At 42.4% G+C, this 23,431-nt stretch overlaps 1 protein-coding gene and 1 long non-coding RNA gene across 3 annotated transcripts in view; one reads left to right on the top strand and one right to left on the bottom strand.

Moving 5' to 3' along the window:
* LOC116986468 (bactericidal permeability-increasing protein-like) overlaps positions 1 to 23,431 on the bottom strand; it is a 69,856-nt gene that overhangs the window by 27,264 nt on the left and 19,161 nt on the right. Inside the window, exons 14-15 of the mRNA XM_033042027.1 lie at positions 19,599 to 19,675; positions 17,327 to 17,391 (exon numbers count right to left, since the gene is read on the bottom strand). Of these exons, the coding sequence (XP_032897918.1) occupies positions 17,327 to 17,391; positions 19,599 to 19,675 (142 nt within the window). The remainder of the gene's footprint in view (positions 1 to 17,326; positions 17,392 to 19,598; positions 19,676 to 23,431) is intronic.
* Positions 11,167 to 19,507, top strand: LOC116986471. Of its 2 annotated transcripts, none has more exons than XR_004415487.1 (3): positions 11,167 to 11,286; positions 15,076 to 15,165; positions 18,876 to 19,507. It is a non-coding gene; the product is annotated as an uncharacterized LOC116986471 (long non-coding RNA). The 2 variants fall into 2 exon arrangements; XR_004415488.1 differs by lacking the exon at positions 11,167 to 11,286 and adding an exon at positions 12,838 to 12,996.

Genomic DNA, 23,431 nt, shown 5'->3' with positions numbered 1-23,431 from the left:
GAGACCACACCTTGAGTATTGCGTACAGTTTTGGTCTCCTAATCTGAGAAAATACATTCTAGCCGTAGAGGGAGTACAGAGAAGGTTCACCAGACTGATTCCTGGGATGTCAGGACTTTCATATGAAGAAAGACTGGATAGATTTGGCTTGTACTCACTAGAATTTAGAAGATTGAGGGGGGATCTTATAGAAACTTACAACATTCTTAAGGGGTTGGACAGGCTAGATGCAGGAAGATTGTTCCCGATGTTGGGGAAGTCCAGAACAAGGGGTCACAGTTTAAGGATAAGGGGGAAATCTTTTAGGACCGAGATGAGAAAAACATTTTTCACACAGAGAGTGGTGAATCCCTGGAATTCTCTGCTACAGAAGGTAGTTGAGGCCAGTTCATTGGCTATATTTAAGAGGGAGTTAGATGTGGCCCTTGTGGCTAAAGGGATCAGGGGGTATGGAGAGAAGGCAGGTACAGGATATTGAGTTGGATGATCAGCCATGATCATATTGAATGGCAGTGCAGGCTCGAAGGGCCGAATGGCCTACTCCTGCACCTAATTTCTATGTTCCTATGTTTCTATGCCCGAGGGAGGAGCGGCGCCCATGTCGGGGCGGCCCAGCCCGAGGCTGAAGACGGCACGATACTCACGTGAGGGTGATCCGGCTCGGGGCTGGAACGGTGCTCCGGTGGCTGGGACGGTGTTCTGGCGGTGGTGGCCTGCGGGCCAGCGGCTGCGTCAGCAGGACTGGTGGGCGGCAGCTTCGACCACCCCCGGGGCGCGGTGATTGAGCCGCGGGACAGTTTTTAACATCGCCCGGTGGGGGATCGCCTCAGCGCAGAGGGAGAAGAGGAGGGAAGAGACTGCAGACCTAAAGACTTTTGCCTCCATCACAGTGAGGAGATGCTGGGTGGACTCACTGTGGTGGATGTTAATATGTGTTTATTGTTGTTTTTTATTGTATTGTATTGTATGTATGACTGCTGCAATTGACTTCGGTCTGAATGACAATAAAGGCTATCTAATCTAATCTAATCTAATCTAATCATGTGTGTTTCTGTAATGCCCAGCTTTTCAATTGGCTCATAAACCTAAACAGGAAGTCTATTAAAGTATAATATAAAATTGCTCATGCTGTTAAAAATAATTCCAGAGAAGCTGACACCAATGGTTAACAATTACATCAGCATGCATGGATAACTAACTATACCAGTTATCCAAACAATGGGGCAAAACTGGATACGTGCCACTGTCTGAATCTGAATGGCAAACAAGCAGGCAAGAGAGGGGGTGTCATAGACAGAGTCATATTGCACTAAAACAGGCTCTTCAGTCCAACTAACCCATGCTGATCAAATGCAAGTCCACTCTGCTTGCGCTTGGCACACATTCCTCGAAAGCGTTCCAATCTGTTTACCTGTCCAAATGTCTTTTAAATGTCATTATTGTACCTGCCTCAACAACAGAGTTTAGAAGAATGAGGGGGGACCTCATTGAAACATACAGAATAATGAAAGGCTTGGATAGAGTGGATGTGGAGAGGATGTTTCCACTAGTTGGAGAGTCTCGGACAAGAGGTCATAGCCTCAGAATTAAAGGCCGCTCTTGTAGGAAGAAGAGGAAGATACATTTCTTTAGTCAGAGGGTGGTGAATCTGGAATTCTTTGCCGCAGAAGGCTATAGAGGCCAAGTCAGTGGATATTTTTAAGGCAGGGAAAGATAGATTCTTGATTAATACAGGTGTCAGAGGTTACGGGGAGAAGGCAGGAAAATGGGGATAGGAGGTAGATCAGCGATGATTGAGTGGTGGAATAGACGATGGGCCGAATGGCCTAATTCTATCCTATCCTTCTGAACCTTCTCAATTTGTAGTTGGCAGGGCAGTACTCTGCATATTGCCTTGAAAAAGTTGCCTGTGAGGGGTTCCTGTTAAATCTTTCCCCTCTCACCTTAAACCTATGATGTCTAGTTCTTGATTCCTGTACCCTGGGAGAAAGACTATGTGCTCCTCCAGCAACTTGTACCTTCTCTCAACACCTATATTCAATTCCCTGTCAGATGCAGGTCTGCATGTTAATAGCCTTCTTTGTCACCTTGTCTACTGCAATGCCACTTTCAGATGACTATGCATTTGTACTCCTGGATATCTTTGCTCTACAACACTACCCAGGATGTTTACCAGAGAGGACTATAAATCCAGCCGTGGTTTGATTTTGCAAAATGCAATACTTCATACTTATCTGAATCAAACTCCATTAACCATTCCCCGCTTATCACAATCCTGCTGTTATTCTTGATAACCATCTTGGCTGTCTATGATGCCACTTATTTAGTGTCATCTGCAAACTCAAACCCGTAGTAAGCACGTAGCATGTACGTAGCGGGTACGTCAGAGCTCAGGACGTCTCTTAGCGGCTCGTAACGCTAACGGCAGGTACTCAGGAAACGCAGTAAGCTCGTGAAGATTTTTCAACATGTTGAAAAATGTCCACGAGAGCCCCGAGTACCTATGAGCAGCTATTACCGTAATTCTCCGATATTCGAGTCAGGGGAAACTTGGGAGAACTCTTGAATTAGCTCATACAGTGGGACAGTCCCATTAGTGAGACACGTTGGGTCCCTGACACATGGGAGGCCTGGTCCTCCAATGCAACCCATTCCCCAACGCAATATTCCACCACTCACACGTTGCCCCATATTCCAGCACTCACCCATAGCCCCCAACTGTGCAGGGGCGTATACCCAGCACTGCCTTCACCCCCCCACCCCCCCCCCCCACTCTTGCTTCGAGGACATTAAAATAGAATGCAATTGCCCACTCCCTCTCCTGTTGCAACGCAAGGATTTAGCTGTTAATTCTTCTTAAATTTGAAAGCTTAATCTTAAAAATTATGAATAACTTGTGAAATAAAAGATCAAAGGGATCGAAACTTAATAGGAACGACCACGGGACCAAGGTGAGTAAGGTTAGTAAGTGCTACCGTGTACCGTTTTGGCGTAGATACCATCTCAATCACACACACACACACAAACAAGTAATAGTATTCTAGACTAAGTGGGACCCACTGGGTCCCAGTCACACAGGAGGCCTGGTCCTCCCCATCGCTACCCATTCCGTCAAAGCAATGTTCCACCACTCTGGGGAGGGGGTGTGGGGGGTGGGGGAGGGGGGGGTGTGGGGGTGGGGGTGGGGGAGGGGGGCAATGTTTGGGAGGGGGGACCTTTTTATTTTATTTTTTTATATTTAAATTTTTTTTTTAATATTTCTATTAGAAGCAGTGTACAAAATTATAAACCGTGGCACATGACATAATACATTTATTGTACAGCTTCAATTTTAATTTTAGCAAAGATGAAATAGAAAAAGAGAGAAAGAGGAAGAAAGAAAGAAAATGAAAGAGATAGTGAATGTGTAAGAATAGAACCCCGAAGCTACCAAATGAGTGTAGTCGAAGAGTGCGTAAGTAAAAGAAATAGGAAAAACGTAAAGAATTAAAAAGACAAAAACAGAAAATAAAAGTGTTGATATACCTGCTTCATTTCTCTCCCCACCCATCACCCAGTCCGTAAATTAGTTTAATTCCGAAGTTGTGTTGCACCATACTATCCTTGTAATGAATCAATGAAAGGAATCCATGTCTTTGAAAATTGCTCTGATTTTCCTGCTAAGACAAGTCTCATGTTTTCAAGATGTAGTGCCTCAGGGAGGGGGCGCCTTGAAAACCTTCATAACTTTTGTACTATTTCACTGATCGGAACAAAACTTATTTGACTTGCAGCAGAGGAGAATGGTGAGTAAGCTGGCGATAAATCGTAGCGCTATGGTGGATCGTTTTTCGGCAAATTTAATTACAATGCAGACCGGAAGTGGTCAAAATGAGAGTTTAGTAATATATATATATAGATTATAAAATAATGAGGATAGGGTTAACTGATGTGCTCTGAGCAAATAGATTAGCAGGTAAAAGGCAAAACAACTGGCAGGCTGTGAGTGAGATGTAAGGAGTCAATTTATGACTCCCAACAAGATTTGTAAGAAGGTATGAACAAATCATTTCTCATCAAGGAAGTTAAAATATATAAAATATATGAAGGACTGGCCAAATTGTGTGCCTTCCACCACAGTGATGAATGCTGTGGTGGATGTTTGTGTTTGTGTTACATTTTTATTGTGTATTGTGTGTTCTTTATCATTGTACCGCAGCTGGCAAATTCATTTCACTTGCACCTTATGTGCAATGTGACGAATAAAACTGTATTGTATTGTATTGTATTGTATTGTATTGTATTGTATTGTATTGTATTGTATTGTATTGTATTGTATTGTATTGTATTGTATTGAAGTGCTCAATGGTTTAGGCAGCATTCCTGGGCAACATGGATATTCAACGTCACTATCTACAGTATGTTCTCCAGACATGCTGCCTTACCTGTTGAGTTGCTCCAGCACTTTGTGCCCTTTTTGGTAAACCAGCATCTGCAGTTCCTTGTGTCTACAAGTTAAAGAGACATTAGGTTCAAAGAGCAAGTGAATAAAGGGACAAAAGCTTGTGGTAAGTGCTAAGTCTGGGACAAATTTAGAAAGCAATTAGTCCAGAAGAAAATGAAAATAAACCAAGGGCCAACCTACTAGTAAGAAATATGTAAAGGAAGAATGAGAGTTTCTTTAAGCTTATAAATAAGGAACAGAAAGTTCCAAGCAAACATTGAACCCTGTGAGTGATTGAGGCTGGGGAAATATTTATGGGGAACTGGGCAATGGCACAAGAGTTAGACAGTCATTACAGTAGAAGATTGCACAAATAATGAAACATCTGTCACTGTGGATGAGATGGCGGATGTAGTTGTTGTTATCTACTCAACCCCCTTTGATTCTGGAGAGGTGCCAGAGAATTGAAATCCTGCCAATGTCATATCCTTATCCGAAAAGAGAAGGGAAGGGAAAAATGGATAACCATTTGCTGATGAGCTGAACATCTTTTGTTGGAAAATTTCTAGAACAATTACCAAGGAAGTAATGGAAAAAATCATAACCTGATCAAAGAGCATCACGGATCCTTGAAGGGGAAGTCATATCTAAGGATGTATTACATAGAGTGTTGCAAAGTGAAATGAGTAACGGGGATATATTTTAATTTTCAGAAGGCATTCAGCAAGGTTACTGGTGCTGGAGGTAATTTATTAATTCAGGCAGAGGATTCATTAAGCAGAGCTAGTAGCTCAAAAGGGATAATTTTGAAGATGTAAACTGGGACCTTTGGGTGCTGGAAATGTGCTATAGACAAATGTACAAATGACACAGAACCATGGGGAAAGGAAATGTGTGATGATAGACACAAAAAGCTGGAGTAACAGCGGGACAGGCAGCATCTCTGGAGAGACCCGAAACATCACCCATTCCTTCTCTCCAGATATGCTGCATGTCCCGCTGAGTTACTCCAGCTTTTTGTGTCCGTCTTCGGTTTAAACCAGCATCTGCAGTTCCTTCCTACACAAATGTGGCATGATGTTACAGTATAGAGATGCTGGTAGGTTCATAAGTGGACAAAATGTTGACAAATGGGGTATAATATGGGTAATGCAAGCCTTTTTCACACAGAAGGCAATGGGCAGATGGAACAAGCAGCCAGAGGAAGTAATTGAGGCCGGTATAGTAACAACATTTAAAAATGCGTTGACAGGTACATAGATAGGTAGATAGACAAGCAAATAGATAGGTTTGTGAATAGGCTTATATAACTTGACATACAGTATCACTGCTTTGAACGCATATATTATGCTTGCCTTCATTGGCCAGGGCATTGAGTATAAGAGTCAAGAAGTGATGATGCAGCTTTTTAGGACTTTGAGGTTTGCATGCAATTCCGGTTTGCCCATTACAGGAAGGATGTGGAGACTTTGGAAAGCGTGCAGAGGAGATTTACAAGAATTATGAAACAAGGAACTGCAGCTGCTGGTTTAGAAAAAAAGACATAGATTACTTCTGCAGTTTGTGTCCCTTACCAGAATGATGCCTGGATGAGGGGGGCATTAGCCACACAGAGAGATTGAAGGGACTTGATTTTTTTTTCTCTGAAATGCCAGAGGTAGCAGTAAGATCTGATTGAAGAATATAAAAATATGAGAGGCATAGAGAAGGTAGGCAGTCAGCAACTTTTCCCCAGGATGGAAATTTTAGTTCAGGTTAGTTCAGCGATGAAGCATGGAAACAGGCCCTTCAGCCCGCCGAGTCTGCACCAACCAGCGATTCCCATACACCAGCACTATCCTCCACACGGGACCATTTACAATTTTTATGGCAGCCGATTAACCTACAAATTTGAAAATAGACACAAAAAGCTGGAGTAACTCAGTGGGACAGACAGCATCTCTGGAGAAAAGGAATAGGTGACGTTTCGGGTCAAGACCCTTCTTCAGACTTGGAGTCAGAGGAAAGGGAAATGAGAGATAATGACGGTGCTCTAGAGAGATAGAGAAAAATGAATGCGAGATATGTCAAAAAGCAACAATGATAAAGGAAACACCGAGGAGACACGTGTGAAGACCTCATCTTTGATGGAAGAGGGTGACCTAAGGAATGAGGATGTCTCAGAAGTCCTGGTCAATTTATCTTGGCTCTGTTTTAAGTTGAAACACGATATTACTCAGATGATGCATCAAGGTGTACAGCAGTTTAACAGCAAATACAGTATTTCAACACCCTGCGTATCATATGATGTGAAACTAAATGCTGGCATTTCAAATTAATGGTAAAGGAATATAGAAATGGGGCATTCCACCACTAGAACCAGTTTGACCACTGAATGAGAATATAACTGACATACAAAAACATACAAATTAAATGCGGGTGTAGGCAATTCAGCCCTTCAAGCAGTTCTGGTTGATCTGTTTGTAGACTCCACTACTTTGAGTCAATTGTACCTGTACCTGACTGTTCTTGTGCATATGACAATAAACTTGACGAACTTTTTTATGAAGAAATGCTTCCCAATGTTACCACTGAATGGCTTATCACTTACCATAGATTATACCATAGAAACAAGAAAACTGCAGATGCCGGTTTACATAAAAAGGCACAAAGTGCTGGAGTAACTCAGCGGGTCAGGCATACCCCCTCCCTCACATCCATCCAGGGACCCCAGTAATCCTCCCAGGTGAGACAGAGGTTCACGCGCACCTCCTCTAAACTCATCTGCTGCATCGGGTATTCCTGATGTGGCCTCCTGTACATCGACGAGACCAAGTGTAGACTTGATAATCGTTTTGCTGAACACTTGCACTCAGTCCGCAAAGGCCTACTGGTTCTCCCAGTTGCTAACCATTTTATCTCCTCTTCCCATTCCCATACTTACGTTCCTGTCCTGGGCCTCGTACATTGTCAGAGTGATGCCACATGCAAAGTGGAGGAACAAATCCTCATGTGCCACTTGGGTAGTATACAACCCAACAGTAGGAACATTGAATTCTCCGGTTTGAGGTAGATAACTAAAATCACCCCCCAACTTTTCCATCCCTCTCCCCTCTCTTCCCTGCACCCCGCCTGGACTCGGACCTGTTTATGCCTTCCCTCTACATTCCTTCCTCTGGCTTCACTATTCGTCAATCCTTATCTCACATTTTTATTTTTTTCATCTCTGGTCTTTGTGCAACCATCTGTCTATCCAAAAAAAACCCTCACCTATATCCACCTATCGCCTGGCCAGCTTTGTCCTGTCTCTCCTCCCTTCCAGCTGTCTTCCCCTCAACACAATTAGTCTGAAGAAGAGTCCTGGCCCAAAATGTAACCAATGCATGTTCTCCACAGATGCTGCCTGGCCCGCTGTGTTACTCCAGCACTTATATTGTTCCCCAAATATGCATCTGATTTCCCTATCAACCCCTTCAATCATATTCAAAATTGCATTAAATCACCTCTTTATTTCTGTACTCAAGGGAATAGAACTTTAATGTGTGCAACCTGACCTTGTGGTACAATGCTTGGACCCAGTATCTGCACTCCACATTTCCTTACCTTTTCCAGAGATGGTTTCCAGACCTCAAACAGCCACTCCAAATGGATTATAGCCAGAGAGTATTAAGATTGTTACATAATCCATTCCTTTCTCACATGAGATAAATTAAAACTTTATTTTCTGCATTTACCCTTTATAAAACTCTAATTCAAATGGAATGACCATTGTGGCATTATTTGATTAATACTAATTTATTACCTTATTTGTGAGTATGATTCCAAAATGGGGAAGTAATACTTGTGAGTGGGACGGTATCCAATCTGTGATGTACAAGTCCAATCTAAGTGTACGAGTCAAACGATCCCGAGTGGTACAAGAAATCTTGCTGTGATCTTTGCTCAGGTCAACCGGGATGCTAAAAGACAAACTAGAGTCCCAGCGTAACCACTCGAACACCCGTCAACTATAGCAAGGCCTGATAGACACAAATGCTGGGGTAACTCAGCGGGACAGGCAGTATCTCTGGAGAGAAGGAATGGGTGACGTTTTGGGTCGAGACCCTTCTTCAGACTTCAGACTTCAGACTTACTCCAGCATTTTGTGTCTATCTTTGATTTAAACCAGCATCTGCAGTTCTTTCCAACACATAGCAAGCCTGATATCTATAATGGGCTATCAAGCAAAGTCAGGCAGCATCTCTGGCGATAGCGCATCCCACTCTGATGAACAATGCATTCTATGCTCACTTTAAGCAGAAGGTCAACAGGGCAATAACATCTGTCCTGACAGTCTCGACTGTGCCTGTTCTGTCACCGTTGCAGAGGTGAGATCGGCTTTCCTGAGGGTGAACCCATGAAAAGCAACTGGCCCGGATGGATTCTCTGGCTGCATCATTATGACAAGCACGGACCAACTGGCAGGAGTGTTCATGGACATCTTTAACCTCTCCTACTCCATTCTGAGGTACCCATCTGCTTCAGGAAGACCACTATCATCCTGGTGTCAAAGACAATCAAAATCTCATGCCTTAATGACTACCGTTTACTGACCTTGACACCTACTGTCATTAAGTGCTTTGAGAGGCTGGTTAAGTCGCATATTAACTCCAGTCTATCAAGTAGCCTTCATACACTGCAGTTCGCCAACCGCCACAACAGGTCCACGGATGATGCCATCGCCCTAGCCCTGCACTCATCCCAGAAAGACACCTACGTCAGACACCTACTCTTCGACTACAACTCTGCTTTCAATGCCATTATCCCATCCAAGCACATCTCCACACCTGTGGAACGTGGAGTCAGCACTCCTTTGTGCAAATGGATCATCAACTTCCGGACCCACTGACCACAATCAGTGAGGATAGGGCACAGATCAGTCTACGATAATTCTCAACAGTGCTATTGCGGGAGTGCAGCGTAGGTTTACAAGGTTAATTCCCGGTATGGCGGGACTGTCATATGCTGAAAGAATGGAGCAGCTGGGCTTGTTTACTCTCATTGAAACATGTAAGATTGTTAAGGGTTTGGACAAGCTAGAGGCATGAAACATGTTTCCCATGTTGGGGGAGTCCAGAACCAGGGGCCGCAGTTTAAGAAAAAGGAGTAAGTCATTTAGAACGGAGACAAGGAAACACTTTTTCTCACAGAGTGGTGAGTCTGTGGAATTTTCTGCCTCAGAGGGCAGTGGAGGCAGGTTTTCTGGATGCTTTCAAGAGAGAGCTAGATAGGGCTCTTAAAAATAGCGGAGTCAGTGGATATGGGGAGAAGGCAGGAACGGGGTACTGATTGGGGATGATCAGCCATGATCACATTGAATGGCAGTGCTGGCTCGAAGAGCCGAATGGCCTACTCCTGCACCCATTGCCTATTGGTGCCCTGCAAGAATAAGTTCTCAATCCCCTATAACACATCTTATATACTATCGACCGTGCAGTGGAATACCAATCCAACTCAATTGACAGGTTTGCAGACGGCACCACTGGAGTGGGCCAGTTATAGAATAATGACAAGACAGAGTACAGAAAGGAGATTGGGAACCTTGTAACTTGGTGCTTAGACAACACCCTCTTCCTCAATGTTAGCGAGACAAAGGAAATAGTGATTAACTTCAGGAAGTGAAGCAGTACACACACCCCAGTCTACATTGATGGTGCCGAATTAGACATGGACAAAAGCTTCAAGTTCCTAGGAATAAATATCACCACATATTTTTCCTGGACCAGCCACATTGAAGCTATGGCCAAGAAAGCACACCAACACCTCTACTTCCTTAGAAGGTTTAGAAAGTTTGACATGTCCCCAACTTCTACAGGTGTGCTGTAGAAACCACCTTATCAGGATGCATCACAGCCTGGTTTGGGAACAGTTCCATTCAAGGCCGCAAGAAATTGTAGAGAATGTCCACATTGCCCAGACCATCGCACAAACCAGCCTCCCTTCCATGGATTCCAACTATACTCACGCTGCCTCGACAAGGCCACCAGCATAATCAAGGACCATTCTTACCCTGGTCATTTCCTCTTCTGCTCTCTCCCATTAGGCAGGAGGTACAGTAGTTTGAAACTGCACACCTCCAGATTCAGGAACTGTTTCTTCCCAGCTCCTATCAGGTAACAGAATGGCCCTTTCCTCAGCTAGAGAGTGGTCCTGACCTCTCATGCATCTCATTGGAGACTGTTGAACTATCTTTAAGCAGACTTTGGCAAACTTGAAATCTCTGCACTAATAGGTTGTACCCTTTATCCTTTATCCTCGCACTCTGGCCAACGATTGTATTTATATGTAGTCTTTTCTTTGACTGGACAGCACTCAAACAAAAGGTTTTATTGTGCCAATAATAAACTAAACTAAAAAAGTGATTGAATATTATTGTGTACAGAATATTATTGGTTATCCAATCTGTGAATATTTTGTGTAAAGAGCGCACATTGTTGATCTAGAACAACGAGTACTCATCACCAGCTCCAAGAATTGAATTTCTGCTGACAGGAATGAATGCCATCTGAAATGAAAGCTGACAAGAATGACATCAGTTAGTGTACTTGTCAAATCTGGCACTGTCAAGTTTCAGGTGAATGAGAACTTGAAAGCTGGATTTTAATTGGAATTTATTATTTTTGATCTTCTTTGGCATATTGTTGATGGCACTTTAATTCCGAAGCAAACACAGTTGTTCACTTTAAAAATGTACAGAAAGCCACCTTTGTTCTATTAAAAAAAAGCAGTGTCTGTATGATGCTTCATAACTTTACACCAGGGTTCAATCTCAAGTGTCTGAATGTGTGATCTGGTTACAGAAATTGCCACGTATTTCCTGCCTTCATCAGCATGGCATGGAGCTGGTTGGTACAGTTTGTATCATTGGTGTGTAGAGAGGGTGTGGACATTTTGGGGTTTTTCCTTTATCAGATTCCAAATCTCCTGTTTGTGCTGCTTGTATTCCTTTGTTTATTTATTTTCATGTTTATTCTGGTTATTTGAAATATAATATTTGCTGTAGTATAAAACTGAAGTTGTTACTGTAGTTCATAGTACATTACGCAGTTTGTAACCAACTTGAAACTGTTTCGATTTACAGAATCCTATTGACAGCATGTGCTAAGTTCATTGGAATTTGTTCAAAAGTAAATGTGTTATGCGTTAATATCCAATAGTCCAGAAAACCTGCTGGTGCAGCATTCCAAAATCCCAAGGGAGCCGGGTTATCAGAGTTCTATTCTGCTGATTTGTACACAGCATTTTATAAATTCAGGCAGCTTTTGCTTTGATGGAGTGCAGGTCCAGCAGCACAGCACTAACTCAGCACTTTATTGAAACATCAGCATTAATCCTTCCTGAAAACTGATTTTTGACGTGTACTTTACTGAGATGAGTAACCCAGGAACTAGATTTTGAAGAAGTGGTAGATTTGTGAGCAATTCTGGTCACCACAGAGGCACTGTAACTAATAGGTGTCAAAGATGATAAAAGCAGGACCAGGACTAACATTGTTATTAAGAAACACTGTTAAAACCGGGCTCTTAAAAGTCCCCTGCCTTGTGTTTACTGCAGATGTGGTTTGACAGACGGGGAATATCAACTGGTGGGGAGCAGAGCAATTTTGGAAATTCTTTGCCCCGAGGGAAAAATCAAATGGGGAACTTGTTGCAAGGAGTGGTAGTTGAAGCAATCATACAGATACAATTAAACAAAGGGTTGTTGACATATTAAGGAGCAAGAAATAGAAGTGAATACTAAAAGGGTGTGATAAAGAGAAGTGAGACAGGGCTTGGGTCAAACAGGAGCACAATAAAACATGTCAGATCAAGTAGCCCGTTTTGTTTGTCTCTACATTGTGTGTTGCAAGGCTGTACGATTCTAAATATGTTCATAGAGTCATAGAGTGATACAGCATGGAAACAGGCCCTTCGGCCCAACTTGCCCACAATGACCAACATGTGCCATCTACACTAGTCCCACCTGTCTGCCTTTGGCCTATATTCCTCTAAACTTGTCATATTCATGTACCTGTCTGTATGTTTCTTAAAAGTTGCATAGTCCCTGCCTCAAATACCTCCTCCGGCAGCTTGTTCCATATCCCCACCACCCTTTGTGTGAAAAAGTTATCCCTCAGGTTCCTGTTAAATCTTCTTTCCCTTCCTTCCTTCCCTTCCTTCCCCTCCTTCCCCTCCTTCCCCTCCTTCCCCTCCTTCCCCCCCCCCCCCTCCCCCCCCTCCCCCCCCCCCCTCCCTCACCCTCACCTTAAACCTATGTCCTCTGGTTCTCGATTCCCCTACTCTGGGCAAAACACTTTGTGCATCTACCCGATCTATTCCTCTCATGATTTTGTACACTTCAATTGGAAATAAATCTTTAATAACTTGTGATGTCCTGTGTGATATAACAGAATGCCAAGGACTCAGCCTGTCTGCTTCAGAGAATTATTTTGCTACCACGAGACCTCAGCTTTACTAAATATGCTGCTTGTATTGTCTGGAGGAGGATTTCGAACATTTGGTCTCTGCTTCTCTGAACTCCTTTTGGTTGCCCAAATGGTCACCTATCCATAGCAGGTATTTTTAAGGCGAGCCACGAGTTCTGTACCTCTTTACACAGCACTTTTGTAATTTAATTGCAGTATTTGTTCAGACGTAAGGAACAGTGGGAATTGGAATCTAAAATAAGAAAGCAAGGCTATTCTCTCACCCCATGGCTGCTTTTACCTGCCACAGCAGACTAGGGAAGGGGCATACCATGGCGACATAGAGTGATACAATGTGGAAATAGGCCCTTCGGCACAACTTGCCCATACCGGCCAACATGTCCCAGCAACACTGGTCCCACTTGCCCATGTTTGGTCCATATCCCTCCAAACCTGTCCTATCCATGTAACTTGCTGGAGGCCCGTGCCTTATGAAAGGGATGCAAAGCACCACAAGAGGTGACCAGGCCCCAAGCAGTGCCCTCAACACAACCTGACGGGCTTTGACCACTCATTGATGTTCATGGTATTTGTTGTGTTTTTAAATGTTTCGGATATTAGACACTTAAAGATTATATTTAAAAAAATTAATAACAAAAAAAATTAACTTAAAAATACTTTATTTCACTTTCAATTACAAACAAAACCTTCTGAAGTTGTTAACAATGGTTGGTGACTGCCTTCATTTAATGGCCACTCCTCTCCTGGACTGGAACTGCCACTGGATCAATGTAAAGTCTGATGTACTAGATGGTAGCTCCCTTTATTAGGGTAGATGTGTTTGCATGGATTGAAGATTAGTTATCACACATTGTGTATTGTGGGATAAATTTGAATCAAATTGAACTTGAATTATTTAAATGGTTGGTGGAGTTCTCCTACTTATTAAAGGGTAGTAAAACATCAGCAAGTTAATTCTTTACAGCTCAGCACCAAGCAGCACTATAAAACTAACTGCCAACTTCAAACTAACAAAAAGCCACAGTCTATTTCACGCTCTGTCACATAATTTATGTTTTCTGCCAATCAGAATTGTAACAATAATGATAATGGATTTAAATGTTGTAGAAACTGTTAGGGAGAAAATAGAAACACTACATTAGTTATGTGAACAATCAGAACTGCCAGACCATTTGTTCATGATCATAATACAGGAAGGAGTGTCCAAACACAACACAGTGATGTACTAAAGTCTCAATGTGCTGGAGTAACTCTGCAGGTCAGGCAGCATCTCTGGAGAACTTGGACAGGCAATGTTTCGTGTCACCACCCTCCTTCAGATAGAGCTGATAAAGCAGCACATATGCAATGCCAGAAACTGACCTTGGGTGTTATCTGTGTGGAGTTTGCACGCTCTTCCTGTGAGCCCATGGGTTTCCACCGGGTAGCTTAGTTTAGAGTTTAGTTTAAAGATACAGAATGGAAACAGGCCCTATCCTTCATCCCTCCCACTGGATCGACATTTCAATCCTCACCTTCCTTTCTTATCAGGTAACACCATCTGCTTCTTTGTGTCTTCCCCGCTTATCATCTCCAGCCTTGGTTACTATTTCTACCCTTCTCTTCCCAGCGAACTCATTTGGCAATTACATAACATCATATCATGTGTGATATAACCCGTCCTGAATATCCTATGGCTCAACAAGACTGGCCCACCGCCAGCATCCAAACACAACACAGCCACATGGCATGATTTTTGATGAAGATTTTGCAGGTTTTGTCTGGGCTGGATTTGCTTTTGACCTGCAGAACCACAGTCCTTGGGCCAAATCTTCATCTATTTTTGTTATTGTGGAGTTTTGGAATGGCCAATTAGCTTGGGGCTGTGTCCGGCCCAGAATCACATCAAAGTTAGATGCAATAAGGATAGAACATTGCCTTAAAGTCATCTGTGAATTAGATCTGTACATCCAAGATATCGTCAACTGGATTCAACCCTGTTTCGGTGCTGGGAATGGGATCTGGATCTCTAGATGCATCATCTACAGTAGATAACATTTTCTAATTTCCAACTGATATCTTTGTTAATCAAAATATTTTTTTCATCACCATTAGTAATGTCGAGTAAAGCTATTTATAGAATGTGCAATTCAATCTAACATCTCATATCTTGACTAAAGTGATTATACAAGAATGTATATTTTGAAGTTATGATACTATTGCGTTGCAGGGCCGTAATGGTTACCGAGGAAGATAAATGCTTTAGAAGTGTGATCAGCATTGGGTTTAAGAAGGAACTGCAGATGCTGGAAAATCGAAGGTACACAAAAATGCTGGAGAAACTCAGCGGGTGCAGCAGCATCTATGGAGCGAAGGAGATAGGCAACGTTTCGGGCCGAAACCCTTCTTCATTTTGAAGACCTTTAATTCTCACAATCTGATACAAGCAAAACTAGGGAAGTAATATTTTCTCACAAGGTGTTGTGCGAGTTTGTCGCATGAAAACTTGATCTCAAATTGAAGAAAAAAATAAAAGTAAAGATAAACCGCAGATAATGGAAATCTGAAATAAAATCAGCAAATGCAGGCAATGCTCAGCAGCTCAGGCAGCCTCTCTGGAGAGAGAAACAATTAATGTCTCGGGTCCTAGACCCATAACCATAATCAGTTCTTACAAAGGGTTCCAGACCTGAAACATCAACTCTTTCTTCTTCAAAGATGCCACCTGACCTGCTCAATGTTTCCAGCATTTTCAGATTTTACCTCAAATTTAAGATATGAAAGAACACAGTGTTTCCATGCAGTGTGAACTTGCTGTTGTTTGGTGTTTGCAATGATGTTTTATCATTAATGTTTTATTCTTATTAATGTTTAGTGTTTTCGGAATCATTCGTAACTGTCACTGAATGTCATGTTGTTACTTGTGGGCAGAGCACCAAGGCAAATTCCTTGTATGTGAATACTTGGCCAATAAACTTACTTACTAATAGCCCTGTCCCACGGTGCAAGTTCATTCCAAGAGCTCTCCCGAGTTTGCCCTGATTCAAACTCGGAGATTTACGGTAATGGCCACTCGTCGGTACTCGGGGCTCTCGTGGACATTTTTCAATGTGTTGAAAAATCTTCACGAGTCTTCCCGTGCTTACCTGCCGTTAGCGAGTCTTCCCGAGTGCCTGCCGTTAGCGTTACGAGCACCAAGAGACGTCCCCGAACTCCGACGTACCTGCTACGTTCATTCTCCGTGCTTACCACGAGTTTGATTTTTTTTTAAACTCGGGAGAGCTCTTGAATAAACTCGCACCGTGGGTCAGGGCTTTTACTTACTTACTTTCCTATGTTAACCACAATTTTGAATCGTTTTCATGACGCGGGCCATGTTGAAATGCTGGGACTTGTTTGGGAGATGCGTTCTCGTGATCAGTGTGTTGACAGTAGGCTCACAACATTATTACACAAAGCAATGCATGAATGATCCTACATGTTCAGTAAACACCATTACCAGAGCCTACTGGATGGCACAATGGTGAACAGAAATTTCTTGTGACAAAAGAAATAACAGCCAGTGTGTGGGAAAGATCAGAAGATTCAGTCCTCGAGGAATATTCATTTATATTCATTTCTGAAGAATACCCAGAATTGGTTTATTTCAGATGCATCTTGGAAAGATGGATCATATAAGCCCCAATATGTAATTGTCAGTACTTGTATATCAATGAAAGGAGACATTACATGGAACCCCAGAAGAAAGTGTAGGAAATCTACTGATTTAAAACTGATGCTAATCAGGGGTCTCTGAGGAGGAGTGAATCATGACTGGCAGAACACACAACTGAAAACATGTAGGTTTTTCTTCTCATTTCTGACCTCTAAAAATAAATAAATCTGCTTTTTCTTTCATATCTTTATTTTTGTATAGCTCAGCAAGAAAAGTGAAGGCGCCTCTACAGAGAGTTTGCAGGTTGTTTCACGACTATTAGGTATAACAAATATCCATGCGCAGATATGCTGAGGAATTTGCACTGTTTGGGGCTCAGAGCAAATTGTTGAGCTCAAATGAAAATTGTTCCAAAACACCAACAGTTTCTCGCAACCCCTTTCTCAACGAAAAGTAGCGATAAAAAATGATGAAACTTCACAATTACTTTTACTTGTTAGAGGAAAAGCTTGGTTCCTCTTAATTTCCTGATCTTTGCTTTATATTTTCCCCAAAAGCGTTTGCAGGAAGATTTCAGAAGCGATCACTTTCTGCACAATTTTCTTGGACATGAAAGTCCTAAACAAAAGTTCAGATTTGGAAATATATAAAAACTCTGCATATAGAGTTTAACAATAGCTTTTTTTTGGCAATATATTGGATTAAAAGCCAACAAGCTAGAAATTAATATTTGACAACATGCAGAAAATTGAGCCTTAGATAAAATCCCAGTTTAGTAAATGGCCAGATCGTTTAAGGTAACCAAAGCAGTCAGTGACTGGTTGTCTTTCCCATCAAAGTATCGGCTGGTTGTGGATGATATTCAAGATCAGTTGCAATCACCAGAATATTCTGAAAAGAAGCAAGATATTAACATTAAAATAATGCTCTCCCATCTTCCTTCACATGGCACTAGTACATGCTTCAAAGTACAGTTTAAATCTATAGTCCCAGATGCATGATATGCCACAGGTTACTGTTTATATCTCATGAAACAAAACCAAACACCACAGGAGGCCATTCAGCCCACAGTGACTGGAACATCCTTTGAAAGAGTTTTTAATGATATCATCTCTCTGGTCATTAATGACAATGACATGTCCAGTTCCTTCTGTGGAAGTAACTATTAGATCTGTTTTGGCAACTTTATCAGGAGAGCATTTCTGATCACAACAGGTCACCACGTCACCTCCCGAGATCCTTGCCCCTTGTTCTGCCTCCTGCCCATTTCTCACGTCTATTCTCATAACTTGCTCACGGCTTTGAACACTCCCTACATCTCCCATTTGCCTTATTTGCTCCTACAAGAACATAGAACTTAGAAAAGCACAGGACGGGAACATGCCCTTCAGCCCACAATGTCTGGGTTGAACATGATGCCAAGATTAACCAATCCCACAGCTCTTCATTCCATGTGTTTATTTAAATGTTTTTTTAAATACCACTATTGCAGTTGCCTCCTTTAAACCTTGTCCCTCTCACCTTAAAGTCGTGCTCTCTAGTCTTTGACATTTCCGCTCTGAGGAAAAGGTATTTTCCTCTCCAGGATAGGAAAAGACTACAAAAAGTAGTAAACACTGCCTAGTCCATCATCGGCTCTGACCTCCCTTCCATCGAGGGGATCTATCGCAGTCGCTGCCTCAAAAAGGCTGGAAGTATCATCAAAGACCCACACCATCCTGGCCACACACTCATCTCCCTGCTACCTTCAGGTAGAAGGTACAGGAGCCTGAAGACTGCAACAACCAGGTTCAGGAATAGCTACTTCCCCACAGCCATCAGGCTATTAAACCTGGCTCGGACAAAACTTTGATTATTAATAACCAATCATCTGTTATTTGCACTTTATCATTTTATTTATTCATGTGTGTATATATTTATATTATAGTATATGGATACATTGAACTGTTTTGTAGTAAATGCCTACTATGTTCTGTGTGCTGAAGCAAAGCAAGCATTTCATTGTCCTATCAGGGACACATGACAATAAACTCACTTGAACTTGAAGGTTCAGTGTCTATAATTCATATACTTCTATCAGGTCTCTTTGGCATTCTAGAGAAAATAATCCAAGTTTGTCCAACTTCTCCTTGAGGCAAATAAAAGCTAATCTAGGCAGCCTTCTGGAAAACCTCTAGCACCCTCTCCAAACACTTTACATCCTCCCTGTACTGATATTCTTATAACTGCATGCACTATTCCAATAATGGCTGAACAAAAGCCATATAGAGTTGCATCATGACTTCCTAACTCTTATACTCAATGCCAAAACCAATGAAGGCAGGCACACTATACACCTTCCTTACCACTCTTTCTGCTTGTGTTGCCAATTTCAGGGAGTTATGAAGCTGGACTGCAAGATCCCGTCTTCCCCAGCCTCGTCGTGTACCTGGAGCATCTCAACCATGGAACCATTGTCACTAACCTGTGCACCCACTCCCACCCCAAGATGGCCACCAGAAAGTCTAAGAACCAGAACTGATTACAGTACTCAAACAAAAATTGTGTGACCATTTTAAGTTGTAATAAAGGCTCGAGCTGCGCTTTAGTATTTAAAAAGCTTGATGCTCATTTTCATATCTCTCTAAATATTCAACAATTTGAGGAATTGAAAAGATTATACCTTTTTAAGGTGCCTCAGTGTTTACTTCTTACACTGGGATTAAATTGAAACCCATATCATGAAAATGAAAGGTAATTTCATCCATAGCAATGCACTCCCTCAAACTCCAACATTAAAAAAAGTTGGGCACCAAAACATTTAATGCTAAAGTTATTTTAAAGTCAATGGGAATGGCTCAGGATCACACAAATAAATGGTGTCGTAGCATCATAACTGATGGCCAAAAAAGATGTAGAAACTCTGCATTGTAATGCGAGTTCACTGTAAAGAACCATATTCCCAAGATGGGACAAGGTGAACATAGGTCACATATAAGTCTCTCATAGGTCTCCAGTCATTTGTATCCTCAAGTGAAACTGAGGCCTCATGACATTTGTTTTGACCCAACTTCATTCACACGTATTTCACATCATGTAGATCATCTTATGTAGCTCACCTTGTTCGCCTCAATTTTGGGATTTAAAAATTTTAGGTTTTTCACATTTGGAAGTGGAACACCTTTGGCCAGTTTCTCTGTAAGGAAAAATATGAGAATTTTTTGTAACATTTAAAAGACCCAACACAGGAAATAGAAGTGGGAGGAGGCCATTCTGCCCCTCACAGCTGCACAGTATATTGTCGCTATGAGGCCTGGTATTTTATGTTGGTACAAATTTCCTGCTCAAATCCCAAACATCCAAAGGTTTATTGTTCTCCATTTTGATTATCTGTGATGATCGAGCCTCCACTACACTCTTGGGTAGAGGATTCTTGTGTTAGGTAGAGGATGCTTGACTTTGTGGTAAAAATTGAGACTGCAAGCACTGATCTGAGGAAAACATTACCCTTGAGTCCACTCTATCAAGCCTTGTAAGTATTTAACACATTACATTGAAATCACCTCACATTCATTTCAATTCTAGATCCAGCCCACTTACTTATTCCTTTAAATATAATCCTCACTTCCCAGGAATCACGGGATGAACCTTTGTTGCTCTCCCCCTTTGCCAGTTGATCCTTTCTTCTGCAAAACGATCAGGCTTCCTCATAATATTCCAGATGTGGCCTCTCACCAGCACCATATTGCATTACAATAAGATATATTTCCCCTTCTACATCTTTAGGGGTGGCATAGTGGTGCAGAGGTAGAGTTGCTGCTTTTCAGTGCCAGAGACCTGGGTTCGATCCTGACTACGGGTAATATCTGGATGGAGTTTGTATGTTCGTCCCATGACCGCGTGGGTTATTCCCAGGTGCTCGGGTTTCCTTTCAGACTCCAAAGATGTACTGGCTTGTAGGTTAAATGGCTTGGCAAAATTGTAAATTGTCCCTAGAGTGTAGAATGGGCTAGCGTACGCGGATGACTGATTGGCACAGACTTGGTGGACCGAGGGGCCCTTTTCCATGCTGCATCTCTAAACAAAATTACTCATTTCCACTTGTAATGACAGCCAACATATCACTTGCTTCCTAATTGATGTTGCATCTGCTTGTTAACTTGCAGTGATTTGTGTAGAAGTACATCCAGGTCCAACTGAACACCAACACTGCTCAATCTCTCAGCATTTAAAAAGTACTCTGCATTTTTACTTTTTGGGACCAGTGACGACTGGTCTGTTAGGTTTAAGATAGTTATGGAATAGAGACATGGCTTGCCCAAAAATTAAAATTCTAAATTGGGGCAAGGCCAACTTTCAGATTATAAGACAATAACTCACTCAAGTTGATTGGAGCAGGTTGTTTGTAGGAAAAGGAATGTCAGGAAAGTGTGATGTTTTTGTCAACGACATGCATGTTCCTGTTAGAGTGAAGGGCAATGCAGGTGGCGTGAGATAACTTAGATGATAAGAGATATTGAGGCTCTGGGCAAGAAGGAATCATGGGGCAGGTGCGATCAAGTGCATCCCTGGAGGAGCAAGCCACAAAAGGAAATCAGGGGGGACAAAAGGATACAGGAGGTAGCTCTGGCAGATAATATTAAGGAAAATCCCAAGAGATTTTAAATATATATAATTGGAAAAAGGATAACCAGAGAGAGAATGGGACCCCTTGGAAATCAAGACAGCCAACGTTGTGTGGAGCCAAAAGAGATGGGCAAGGTCCTCAATGAGCATTTCATCTCTGTTTTTACTGTAGAGGAAGACATGGGGACCGGTGAACTTGGGACAGTCAATGGCAGTGTCTTGCGGGCAATCAGTATTACGGTCGAGGAGGCACTGAACGTCCTGACGCATATGAAGGTAAATAAATCTCCTATGCCTGGCCAGATATATCCAAGGACACAGTGGACAACTGGCTGAGATTTACAAGTCATCATTAGATGCAGGTGAGGTGCTGAAAGACTGTGGCAAATATTGTGCCTCTATTTAAGAAGGGCTGCAGAGAAAAGCTTGGACATTACAAGCCAGCGAGCTTAACATCTGTGGTCAGAAAGTTACAAGAGAGTATTAAGATAGGGTTATTAAGAGATATTAAGTTAATAGAGAGTATTAAGAGAGGGTTAAGATATACATGTATTTAGATGAACAAGGGCTGGTTAGGGATAGTCAGGATGGTTTTGTACATGGGAGGTCATGTCTCATGAATCCGATTGAGTTTTTTGAACATGTGATCAAAAATTTTGATCAGGGCAGAGCTGCTCCTCGACCTACGATGGGGTTACGTTCCGATAAACCCATCGTAAATCGAAAATATCGCAAGTCGAAAACACGTTTAATACATTGTGATCACGTGACCGGAAGTGACGTGCGGCTCGCTGCCATTGCCGAGCATTTGCCGATCGGAAAATAAAAATATCGTATGTCGAAGCATCGTAAATCGGGGAGCTTCTGTATGAATTTCAGCAAAACATTTGACAAGGTTCCGCATGCTAAGCTGCTCTGGATGGTTAGATCGCATGAGATCCAAGGAGAGATAGCTGAATGGATAGAAAATTGGCTGGCATCACATCCTCACATCACATCACTCCAGTCCTCAAACAACTTCACTGGCTTCTCATCTCCCACCAGATCACCTACAAAATCCTGGTCCTCACCTACAAAGCCCTCCACCATCTGGCCCCCCCATATCTCACTGACCTCCTCTCCCCCTACCAACCCTCACGGTCCCTCAGATCCACATCAGCCGGTCTCCTCTCCATCCACAAGTCCAACCTCCACAGTTTTGGGGACAGAGCCTTCTCCAGGGCAGCTCCCAGGCTCTGGAACTCCCTCCCCCAACTGATCCGCAATTCCGTGTCCCTCACCATCTTCCAGTCCCGCCTCAAGACCCATCTCTTCACCTCTGCCTATCCTTAGCCCCACGTCCCCCTCCCTTTTCATCTGTGCTTGAATTGCCTCATATTGTGTTTTGAATTGAATTGTGTCTTTAATTTGTGTACTAGTCATGTCTCTACTATTTATTTCATTCCGCTTACATGTTTTTCCTCTACTTGCTAAATTTTTGTAAGGTGTCCTTGAGACTCTTGAAAGGCGCCCATAAATAAAATTTATTATTATTATTATTATTCATGGAAGGGTGATGGTGGAAGGTTGCTTTTCGGACTGGAGGCTTGTGACTAGTGGTGTGTCTCAGGGTTTGGGTCTGGGTCTGGGCCCATGGTTTGTCATCTATATCAATAATTTGGATAAGAACGTACAAGGCATGATCAGCAAATTTGCAGATGACACAAATGTGGGTGATATTGTAGATTGTGTAGATGGTTGTAAAAAATTGCAGCAGGATCTTGATCGGTTGGGCACATGAGCTGAGGAATGGTTGATGGGATTTAATGCAAAAAGGTGTGAGGGTTGCATTTTGGGCAGTCTAACTAGGGCAGGACTTACACAGTGAACGGTAGGGCTCTGGGGAGTGTTGAAGAGCAGAGCGATCTAGGAGTACAGGTACATAGTCCCTTGAAAATGGCATCACTGGTAGACAGGGTGGTCAAAAAGGCTTTAGGCACATTGGCCTTCATCAGTCAGAGTATTGAGTATAGAAGTTAGGAAGTCATGTATAAGACATTGATGAGACCACATTTAGAGTATTGCGTTCAGTTTTGGTCAGAAAAAAATGTTATCAAGCTGTAAAGGGTGCAGACAAGATTTACAAGGATTTTGCCAGGCCTTGAGAACCTGAGCTATAGCGAGAGGTTGAGCAGGCTTGGACTTTATTCTTTGGAATGCAAGAGGATGAGAGGTGATCCTATAAAGGTGTACAAAATCATGAGAAGAATAGATTGGGTAAGCGCACAGTCTTTTGCCCAGAGTAGGGGAATCAGGAACCAGAGGACATAGGTTTAAGATGACAGGG

Source organism: Amblyraja radiata, chromosome 23 (genome assembly GCF_010909765.2).
Source record: "Amblyraja radiata isolate CabotCenter1 chromosome 23, sAmbRad1.1.pri, whole genome shotgun sequence".
Classification (NCBI taxonomy): Eukaryota; Metazoa; Chordata; class Chondrichthyes; order Rajiformes; family Rajidae; genus Amblyraja; species Amblyraja radiata.
The sequence above is the reverse complement of the archived record's forward strand: the minus strand, read 5'-3'. Positions and strand labels throughout refer to the sequence as shown.